At 34.3% G+C, this 11745-nt stretch overlaps 1 protein-coding gene across 1 annotated transcript; it reads left to right on the forward strand.

Annotated features, from left to right (window-relative positions):
* Window positions 1–4666: 4666 nt before the first annotated feature.
* Window positions 4667–8125, forward strand: LOC139900401 (uncharacterized). Its single transcript, XM_071883175.1, has 4 exons — window positions 4667–4877; window positions 4992–5966; window positions 7570–7819; window positions 7999–8125. The coding sequence occupies exons 1-4, from the start codon at window positions 4667–4669 to the stop codon at window positions 8123–8125; spliced, it is 1563 nt and encodes a 520-aa protein (XP_071739276.1).
* Window positions 8126–11745: the final 3620 nt, after the last annotated feature.

Consider the following 11745-nt stretch of genomic DNA (forward strand, 5'->3'; position numbering starts at 1 on the left):
AACGTGGGGTTTGTTTGGGAGAACGAGCAAGAAATTGCTTTTCAATTGTTAAAAGAGAAGTTATGTCAAGCTCCGGTGTTGGTTTTGCCGGAAGGGGTGGAAGACATGACAGTTTATTGTGATGCCTCGTTAAATGGACTCGGGTGTGTTCTAATGCAAAGAGGTAAAGTCATCGCTTATGCCTCTCGACAATTAAAGGAACACGAGACGAGATATCCGACTCATGATCTTGAGTTGGCGGCGGTTGTGCATGCGTTAAAAATTTGGCGCCATTACTTGTATGGTGTCAAGTGTACGATTTATTCGGATCATAAGAGTTTGAAAAATCTCTTTAATCAACGAGATTTGAATTATCGTCAACGTAGGTGGATGGATGTGGTAAAAGACTACGATTGTGAGATACTTTATCATCCGGGCAAGGCGAATGTGGTCGCGGATGCGTTAAGTCGAAAGAGTCATCACCCGGCATTACGATTGGGATTGTTACGTATGATTATTACTAACGATTTTCTTAAGAAACTTGGTATGATTCAAATAGAGGCTTACGTTCACAACAAGCATGCGGAGCGAATTGTGGGATAATCGGAGTTCATTACTATGGGCTCGCGGGGTCTGTTGTCTTTTTAAGGAAGAGTGTGGGTGCCTAAGATGGGGGATTATCGACAAGTGCTACTTGATGAAGCACATAAGTCAAAGTATTCCATTCATCCGGGCGCAACGAAAATGTATCTTGATTTAAGGAAAGATTATTGGTTGCCGGGCATGAAACGTGATGTTGTGAAGTATGTTGAGCAATGCGTCACGTGTTTTCAAGTTAAAGCCGAGCACCAAAAGCCGTATGGTAAGTTACCACCGTTAGAAATCTCGAAATGGAAATGGGAGCACATTACCATGGATTTCATCACAAAGTTACCTAAAACGGTGAGAACCCAATTTGATTCGATTTGGGTTATAGTTGATAGATTGACGAAAAGTGCTTTGTTTCTTCCCATTAAGGAAGCGATATCGTCGGAGACCTTGGCTAAGTTGTTTATCAAGGAAGTCATCTCTCGACACGGTGTTCCTATATCGATTGTTTCGGATCGAGATACTCGTTTTACATCTCGGTTTTGGAAAAAGTTTCACGAAGATATAGGTACACAACTGAAGTTGAGCAAGGCGTATCATCCTCAAACGGACGGTCAAACCGAACGTACGAATCAAACTTTAGAAGATATGTTACTAGCGTGCATTATTGACTTTGGTGGTAGTTGAGACGAGCACTTACCTTTGGTGGAATTCTCGTACAATAATAGTTATCATACTAGTATTGGGATGCCACCGTATGAGATGCTTTATGGGCGTAGATGTCGAACCCCGATTTGTTGGGGTGAAGTGGGACAAAAGGAAATCGGGAGTACCGATTTGGTTTTAGAGACGAATAGTAAGATTGATGTGTTTCGAGAGCATTTGAAAAAGGATCAAGATAGGCAAAAGTCGTATGCCGACAAACGTAGACGAACGATCGAATTTCAAGAAGGTGACATGGTGATGCTTAAGGTTTCGCCATGGAAAGGTATTATTCGATTCCGGAAACGAGAAAAGTTAGCTCCTCAGTTTATTGGACCATTCAAGGTTTTAGCTCGTGTTGGTGAAGTCGCGTATGGTTTGGAATTACCCAAAGAGCTTGCAGGGATCCATAATACATTTCATGTTTCTCATCTCCGTAAGTGTCTTGCGGATGATTCGTCTTGGGTGCCATTAGACGAGATTGAGCTAAATAATAAGTTAGAGTATATCGAGGAACCGATTGCCATACTTGATGAGAAGGTCAAAAGATTGAGACATAAAGAGGTTAGGACTTTTAAAGTCCAATGGCGTCATAGTAAGGGTTCCGAGTTTACTTGGGAGCCCGAAGAGTTTGTGTTGGTTTATCTCCCTTCTTCTCATGCGGCTTGGATTGCGAGGACGCGCTCCGATTCAAGTGGGGGAGAGTTGTAACATCCCGTTTTTCCCGTACGTATCGAAAGGTACCTACTTAATCATTTGTATGTTTATAACTCGTTAGCTTATGCGTAAATGTATGAATATATATATATATATATATATATATATATATACATATATGTGCACTTGATAATGTGTGCATGTATAAGTTTAATCATGGGTTTGGTTAGCGTTAAGTCTTGTGAGACTCTTGTGGAAGGCTAGGTGAACATAGGAAGCGGGTTTGGATTGTGCAAGGTAAATAAAATCGAAAAGTGTTTAAGTTGGCCGAGCTGTCCAGTTCTAGCCTTAGGCCGCGCCGCGACAATTGGGTTCGCGCCGCGGCATAACAAGCAAATTGGGATCAGAAGTTGGCTTAAGAAGGGTATATTTTCCCTTTATGTGTCGCGCCGCGACGATTAAGGTCGCGCCGCGACAGTCCTGCAGTTCTGATTCCGGTTTTAGCTTAAATTAAATGACTTTGAGGGAAAAAATGGTAATTTGACATGTAAATCTGATGGGAGCATTAACTCTCCACCACACATCCATTTATTTCATTTTCATTTCCATTTTCTTTCCTATTTCTCTCCCAAAACACAAAACGCACCTAGCTTGATCTTGAGATTTGAAGTTGGAGATTTGTGAATCAAACCTAGGAGCGAGATTTAGAGTTGTTCTCCTTGTTACTAGCTATAAGAAGATAGTCTCGGTAAGTTCTAACTCTAAGTTTTGAGTTTTAATTGGTTAATGACTAGGGTTTTGGGTACTAGAGATTTGTAAGACCCATTTGGTGGTAAAATGGGCGAGTTTGGGTTATGTGTTGTAATGAAACCCTAATAGCCACAATATAGGGTTTTGGCCTTGTGATTTGAGGTTGTAAGTGTCAATTGGTGTTGTTAGCCACTAATGCACTTTAAGAATTATGAAAGAGGTGTTAATGGGCAAGTTTGACTTGATTGTGAGTTTAAGTGTTATAAAATGGGTCAAAATGTACTAGTTGACCTAATTAGTTGAAATAGGTATGGATTACCTTAAGTTTTGTTTTAATTGAAGTTAATAGACTTTAATTCACTAGTCTTAGTGATTAAAGTCGAGTCTTGGCCATTTATGGGAGGTTGTGTGTAGTCGAGTCATTTAATGCAAATTGGGTCATTAAATGCTCAAGTGGGAGTATTGTGGTAAATCCCACTAGTTGTGAAATTGAATGTGCACTTAATGATTTAGGTACATTGCGTTGAAGCTCAGAAGTGCTAAATCATCATCCTTGTGACAAGGTGAGTGGAATAATTATATGTGTATGTATATAATTTATTTACTTGTGGGGTGTGGGTTTAAAGTTCATTGTTGACGATACCATACTCTAGAGTATATTGTGTTGTGATGAGGGTTTAAAGTTCGTTGTTGACGATACCTCACGTATGGAATTAAAGTTCGATGTTGACGATGCCATACGACTATTGTAGTGAGTTGATGAGGGTTTAAAGTTCGATGTTGACGATACCTCATATGTGGGTTTAAAGTTCGGTGTTGACGATACCACATTAATGTAGGCGAATGGGGTTTAAGTTCGATGTTGACGATACCATTCGTTGGGCTAGCCTTGAGATCTTGAGTACTATGGATGTTGTGAACATCATCATTATATTTGTGTTTAGCATATTGTATTGTTGTGTTATATGCTATTGTTATACTAGTCTTGTTATCGTGGTACTTAGCGTTATACATGTGAAGGGTATGCTAATTATGTAACTAGTATGCATGCGGACTTGGTAAGTGTTTACAAGTAAGTAGGTTATATATATGTATGTATAATTGTTGCACTCACTAAGTCTTGCTTACCCTCTCATTGTTTACCATTTTATAGGTTCCGGCTTGGACAAGGGTAAGGGCATACGTTTGGACTAGTGGTCTCCGCTTATGTTGTCGGGGGTGCTTTTGGTGTTAGCTTTTGAAGTTGGCCTAACGTTTTGGGTAGTTTAGCCCCAAACCATGCTCGAGGTCGTTTGGATTATAAACTATCCTTGTAGTGGGTCAAACTTGTATTAAACTTAATTAATGGCTTTCGTGCCTTTTGTAAACATTTAAATTGATGTACGTTTAAATGGAACTTATGGAATGATTTACATATTTAATTGGCGCATAAATGTGTATTATAAAAAAAAAATTATCATATGGAATACGGGTTTGGTTGTTTCACTAGTATTGTATCTGGACACTCCACCGAGTTTGGAGTATCATAGTGAAGAAAAACCTCAATTCGTAGAATTGGGGAGTGGATTAAGAAAGATTTGTTAACATCTTCTCGAACCACTATATATCGTTGTGTTTGTTCTCTCTTCCCTTATCTTTTTGATTACATTTACGCATACATATATTTTATATGTAGTGTTTAAGAACAAACATTTCAAATCACATTATATCAAGTTCAAGTTCAATAAAACGTAAAGAAATTTTTGTAAAATCGATTAAGTAACTATTCACCCCCCTCTAGTTACTTACAATTAGTATCAGAGTAGTTGCTCTAAACGTTTTGCTAAAAATTACTAATTTGGAATTAAGACTAATTTTTGCAAATCTTAGAGTTTAATATCATGGAACAAAAGTTTGAGAACTTGAACTATAGTGAAGGATGCTTCCTGCAAAGGCCTCCACTTCTTAAAAAGTGAAGGATTTTGTTATTGGAAGCATCGATTTGAAACGTATGTCCTCTCCAAAGACAGACTATTGGAACATCATTATTAAAGGTGACTATGTTCCATTTAAGCTTGGTGATGATAGAAAAACTAAAATCTTTATACCCGAGGAAGAGTGGTATAAGGAACACAAAGTAGATGTAGGCAAAAACTATGAAGCAAAAATGACCATCTTTAATGCTTTACCTAGGAAAGAATATGAGACAGTTTTTATGATGGGTAGTGCTAAAGAAATTTGGAATAGTGTCATGGTTACTCATCATGGAAACCCGCAAGTCATAGAAAATAAAGTAGAATTGCTTATAACTAAATATTAACAATTTTCTATTGAAGATTATGAGAAAATAGATAGTGCTTATACTATATTTAACAATATTTGTTCAAGTTTGAAAGCTCTAGGTACAATCTATACGGATAAGCAATATGTTCGAAAATTCTTAAGAGCTCTACCATCAATATGGAGACCAAAAGTGACGGCCATTAACGAATCAAAGAATGCGGAAAAATTGACTCTAGATGAACTCATTGGAAATCTCAAACTACATGAGGTCATACTAGACAAAGATGATGAAGTAGAAAAGGCCAAGAGAGAGAAGAACAAGTCAATTGCTCTAAATGCTAAGATTCATGAAGAATATGATGTCGAAGATGATGATGACGACATTCTAAATGATGAAGAACAACTTGCATTCATTGTTCTCTCATTTAAGAAATTTTACCGAAGGCCGGGAAACCATGTTCGTCCTCCAATGGAACCAAAGAAAACACAATTCGATTCCAAGAAGAAGTTTGTGCGAAATTGCTTTGGGTGCGGTGATACAAATCACTTGATAAGTGAATGTCCAAAGAGAAAGAATGGAAAGGCATTTCTTGGAGGTACATGGGATGATGAAGAAAACGACACACAAGAAGAAGGAAAAGAAACGTATCTCATGGCCATTGATAATCCAATAGACGACGACGAAGCATCACAAGTCGGACAAATCGACAATGAGGTACTTTCAAATACATTTGAATTTAATGTTGACAACTTTGTTAAATTATGTGTTTTGAGTAATAGAGTAAGTAATAACAACACGAGCCTTAAGGAAGAAAACAACTTACTTAGGCTAGAAATCTTACAACTCAAAGAAAGAATCTCTAACTCACAAGAATGTCTCACATGTGATTATTTAAAACATGAAAACCTTGTTTTGAACAAAGCTAACAAACTACTCGAAAATAGAATTAAATTTTCAAAATATGATGGAAGTAGTAAAGTGCTAGAAAACATTTTGAATGTTCAAAAACCAAAGAATAACAAACAAGGTTTAGGATATTAGGAGAATACTCTTAAGGTAGAAACATCTAAACATAAACCAATCGTGTTTGTTAAGCCTCAATAAAAACCCAAAGTAGTAGAGAAACCAAAAGAAGAAAAATCAACAAAGGCTAACATGATTGATCGAGTTGAAACAAATAGGAAAGAAGTCAAGCCACTTGTGAAAAATCCTTTAAAATTTATGATTAACCAAAATACTAGGAGTAACAAGACCAAAACTAAAACACATCTCAAAAAGAACAATAATGTCAAAACTGTGAAAAGATGGGTTATAGTAGGAATCTTTGGTGTTAATCATCCCGGACCCAACAAACATTGGGTACCAAAATTATTGATTAATTAAATATTGGTTTGTCTCAAAGGTTTTGTGCAAAATGAAGATTGGATAATTGATAGCGGATGTACAACACACATGACGGGCAACAAAGAGTTCTTCACAAAGTATACGGAGCACAATGGAGGTGATGTAATCTTTGGTGGCGATGTAAAAGGAAAAATCGTCGGTAAAGGTAACATTACTAATCAAAAGATTACACTTGACAATGTGTTACACATTAAAAACCTAAGCTTTAACTTGCTATGTGTAGGAAAAATATGTGATAAAGGTTATAACTTGACATTTACTAAAACTCCTCACACATAATAAAAGATGGAAAAAGTGTCATAAATGGAATTAGGAAGAAAGGCCTTTATACATGTAAACTAGATGACTTCAAATATGTAGATATTTGTCTAACCTCTATACATGATACTACTACTTTGTGGCATAGAAGACTAGGGCATGCTAATATGAAATTAATTTATAGCATTTCTTCAAAAGGCATAGTTAGAGACTTACCTAAATTGAAATATGAAAGTCATTTTTGTGATGCATGCAAACTAGGAAAACAAGTTCATGCAAACCATAACCCTAAAAACTTTATCTCTACCAAAAGATGTTTAGAACTTTTACATATGGATTTATTTGGGCCATCGGTCGTACAAAGCTATGGAGGAAATTTTACACTTTAGTGATAGTAGATGACTTTTCAAGATATACATGGACACTATTTATAAAGCATAAAAATGAAGCGTGTGAAAGGTTTATAATTTTTGCTACTAAAATACAAAATTACTTGGTTGTACTATAGTAACAATAAGAACGGATCATGGTAGAGAATTTGATAATGATGCTCAATTTGGAGTCTTTTGTGATTTAAATGGTATTTCTGATAATTTCTCGGCTCATCGCACACCTCAATCTAATGGGGTTGTTGAAAAGAAAAACCGAACTCTTCAAGAAATGAGTCGAACAATGTTAAATGAACAATCTATACCTCAAAAGTTTTGGAGTGCAGCCGTTGCCACTTCCACCTACATTCAAAATAGAGTCTTAATTAGGCCATAAATGGATAAAACACCCTATGAAGTCATAAATGGTAGAAAACCAACCGTAAGTCATCTTAGAGTATTCGGGTGCAAATGCTTCATCTTGAACAAAAAGGAATATCTTACAAAGTTTTAACCCAAAGCTTATGAGGGAGTATTCTTAATCTTATTCATTAGAAAGTAAGGCATATAGGGTTCTAAATAAATACACCAATGTCATAGAAGAATCCCTAGATGTCACATTCAATGAAACTCCTCCTCCACCTAAGACTAAACCCTTAGAAGATGATGATGTGATAGAACTAGATGCTATAGAAATAATGCCAACTCAAGTTGGGTCCAATGAAATAAATGAGGATGGATCTCATTTAAAACCAAGTAAGGATAACTTAGCATCTTCGATTGATCTTAAACATGTTAGGGATCATTCTATAGAACAAGTCATAGGAGATATCAATACTAGAACCACTAGGTCTCAAGCATTTAACCTAATTGCCAACTATGCTTTCATATCCTAAATAGAACCCAAAAATATTAAGGAATCCCTATTAGATGAAAGTTGGGTTGAAGCAATGCAAGAGGAATTAAATCAATTTCAAAGGAGTGATGTATGGGATTTGGTTCCTATACCTAGTGAGAGTAATGTCATAGGTACCAAATGGGTCTAGATGAAGATGGCAATGTAGTTAGAAGAAAAGCTAGACTATTTTCACAAGGATATAGCCAACAAGAGGGAATTGATTATGATGAAACATTTGCCCCCGTCGCTAGCCTATAATCTATAAGAATACTTCTTGCATATGTATGTGCAAATAACTTCAAACTTTATCAAATAGATGTTAAAAGTGCTTTTCTAAATGGTGTCATTAATGAAGAAGTATATGTGTCACAACCTCCGGGGTTTGAAGATTTCTAAAAACCATATCATGTTTTTAAACTTAAAAAGGCTCTTTATGGACTTAAACAAGCACCTAGAGCATTATATGAAAGACTTAGAACCTTCTTAATAAATCACGGTTATGAAATGGGAAAAATTGATAATACGCTCTTTATCAAAAGGCATGAAACGGATTTAGTTATTGTTCAAATATATGTTGATGATATTGTATTTGGTTCTACTAACGAATCTCTTTGCAATGAGTTTTCTAAGTTTGTAACGACCCGACTTTTTCGACTTGATTTTGTGCTTTGTGCTTTCACGAAACTGCGTATTTATGCGTACTGAGCTAGTTTATGCTCTGAGATCTTATTTAATGATTAATTACTTTCATTAATATCTTACAACGTGCTATTAAGTGTGTAATCACTTAACTTGATCCCCGAAAGCTTTTACGACCGTTGGTGTCACTTGATGTTTGAAACGAGCTATGTACTTGGTACACGATTAACTTTGGTCATAATCGGAATATTATGACTACGTAATACTAATTGTTATTTTGTAATAACAATTACTTGGTTTTTTGGATGCTTAATTACGCTTAGTAATTTACTAAAGCAAACTAGTTAGTCTTGTTAGACTTTCTACCTTGTTGGACTTTAGCCCACCCTACACTAGCTAGTGGACTATTTAATTAGCCCAATTTAAATAAGTTAGTGACCCATATTAATGAAAGACAAATGCCCATTTATTAGAGGGAACATACTAGCATTTTTGTTAAGCATTATCCTTAATGTTGCATGAGATCCTAACATAAGCACCAACTTTAGACTGTAAAGACCCATCCTAATCTATCCGGATGAAGTCCGTATCGATTTTAAACGATTCACAATAGTTGATTACATCGTGAGGTACTTGACCTCTATATGATACATTTTACAAACATTGCATTCGTTTTTGAAAAGACAATATTTCATTTCATCGAAAGTTGACGGCATGCATACCATCTCATAATATATCTAACTATAATTGACTTAATATTAATCTTGATGAACTCAATGACTCGAATGCAACGTCTTTTGAAATATGCCATGAATGACTCCAAGTAATGTTTCTAAAATGAGCAAATGCGCAGCGGAAGATTTCTTTCATACCTGAGAATAAACATGCTTTAAAGTGTCAACCAAAAAGTTGGTGAGTTCATTAGTTTAACATAAATAAACATTTCCATCATTTTAATAGACCACAAGATTTTCATTTCTCATAAATATACGTCCCATGCATAGAGACAAAAATATCATTCATATAGATTGAACACATGGTAATCGACATTCACAATATGCATATAAGAATATCCCCATCATTCCGGGATCCTCCTTCGGACATGATATAAATTTCGAAGTGTTAAAGCATCTGGTACTTTGGATGGGGCTTGTTGGGCCCGATAGATCTATCTTTAGGATTTGCGTCAATTAGGGTGTCTGTTCCCTAATTCTTAGAGTACCAGACTTAATAAAAAGGGGCATATTCGATTTTGATAATTCAACCATAGAATGTAGTTTCACGAACTTGTGTCTATTTTGTAAAACATTTATAAATATTGCGCATGTATTCTCAGCCCAAAAATATAAAGGGTAAAAAGGCAAATGAAACTCACCATAATGTATTTTGTAGTAAAAATACATATGAAGTCATTTGACAAGTGTAGGATTGACATCGGATTCACGAACCTATATCATTATATATATATATATATATATATATATATATATATATATATATATATATATATATATATATATATATATATATATATATATATATATATATATATATTAATACACGTAATCGTAATCGATCAATTATATATATATTTTTGTTACTAATAATATACTTGTTGTACTATATGTCATTCAGATAAATTTAATATAGTTAATTTATATGTTTAATATAACTATTACTTACCATTAATAATAAAAACCATATATTAAAGTTTAGTATATATTTATATTTTAGTTGATATAGCTTAACTAATATCTTTTTAGTAATAAAAGTATAGTGTAATGTATTTTTATATAAAAGTATCTATTTATGATAATATTGATAGTTTTAGTGATAACAAAATAATAATTTTACAAGAATGATAATAATGATAATAAGTTTAATAATAATAATACTAGTGATTATATTAATAATAATAATAATGATAATAATATTTATAATACTACCTATGTTACTAATAAAAATATTCTTATTTATAACTATAATCTTAATAATAATAATGATAACTAATACTTACATGACAAAATTTATAATAATAAATACATTGTTAATGTTAATAATAATAATAATGGTTTTAATACTTATAACTATGATAATAATAATAATAATAATAATAATAAGCGTTATACTACTAATAATAACAATAATATCAATAACAATAATAATTCTCATAGTAATAACATTAGTAATAATAATCACATAAATGATAATCACAATAATAATAATATAAAAAAAACTACCTTAAAAGGCTTTAAGAAAATAACTGCTCGCCCCTAGGTTCGAATCTGCGACCACTCCTTCACCCAAAACTCCCTCAAACCATTACGCCATTTCAGTGTTTCTGAATTAAATCATAACCCATTATATATATATCTCGTTCTTTTTGTCTCAGCCCATGAATACCACAAAATTCGGCCCAAGTTTCTAACCCAGTCCATCTTCTTCTGATAAATAAAAAAATATTGTGGTTGCCTGGGTTTGAACTCAGGACCTCTCACTCACCCGCACCAACACCTAACCATCACGCTATTGAATGCTTTTCTGATAAATCTTCCAACCATAATTAATTAACCCGTAAATTATATTTCTCTTCCCTTCATCTTCACCAATTCATTATCATCATCATCTTATCATCTTCGTTATCAATCATTTATCATCTCAGAAGTAACATCAGCTCATTATCATCTTCACCTCCATTACATCCTTCTCATCATTATCATATTAGTTATCCTCATCATTCCATATATCATCGTGTTTTGATTTTTATTAATTTCCACATAAAATCGTCATACTCATCATCATAACCATTCTTTATCATATTTTTATCATCATCATCTATATTTAACATCACATGATCATCATCACAATAGACCCAGCACTGTTCATCGTCTTCCTCATCTTTTCATTATCACGTTCATCGTCTTCTTCATCTTTTCATTATCACGTTCATCGTCTTCTTCGTTACATAGCCCCACCATCATCATTCTTCATAACAGAAAACAGATGCAACTGCGGCAGCCTGTTCTTAATTGATTATGTGTCAGTTTTAAACAAAAAAACAAAACACAAGGTACCGCAGAAAACAGTAACAAACGGGGGTGTTTTTGGTGGTTGTCCCCGGTGGTTTTAACAGAAAACTAGATGCAGCAATAGTAGCGTGGAAGTAGTAGTTTGATGAGGATTCTTGGCCGATACCAACAGAAAGAAGAAAAGAAGAAGAGAAAGAGAAGAAAGAAGAA

The sequence above is a fragment of the Rutidosis leptorrhynchoides genome, chromosome 3 (genome assembly GCF_046630445.1).
Source record: "Rutidosis leptorrhynchoides isolate AG116_Rl617_1_P2 chromosome 3, CSIRO_AGI_Rlap_v1, whole genome shotgun sequence".
Classification (NCBI taxonomy): Eukaryota; Viridiplantae; Streptophyta; class Magnoliopsida; order Asterales; family Asteraceae; genus Rutidosis; species Rutidosis leptorrhynchoides.

Coding starts and splice junctions, on each gene's coding strand:
- LOC139900401 (XM_071883175.1), top strand. CDS start 4,667: ATGTCCTCTCCAAAGACAGACTATTGGAACATCATTATTAAAGGTGAC. Junction 4,878..4,991: donor TGAGACAGTTTTTATGATGG/GTAGTGCTAAAG, acceptor TTTCTATTGAAG/ATTATGAGAAAATAGATAGT. Junction 7,820..7,998: donor ATCAATACTAGAACCACTAG/GTCTCAAGCATT, acceptor GTAATGTCATAG/GTACCAAATGGGTCTAGATG.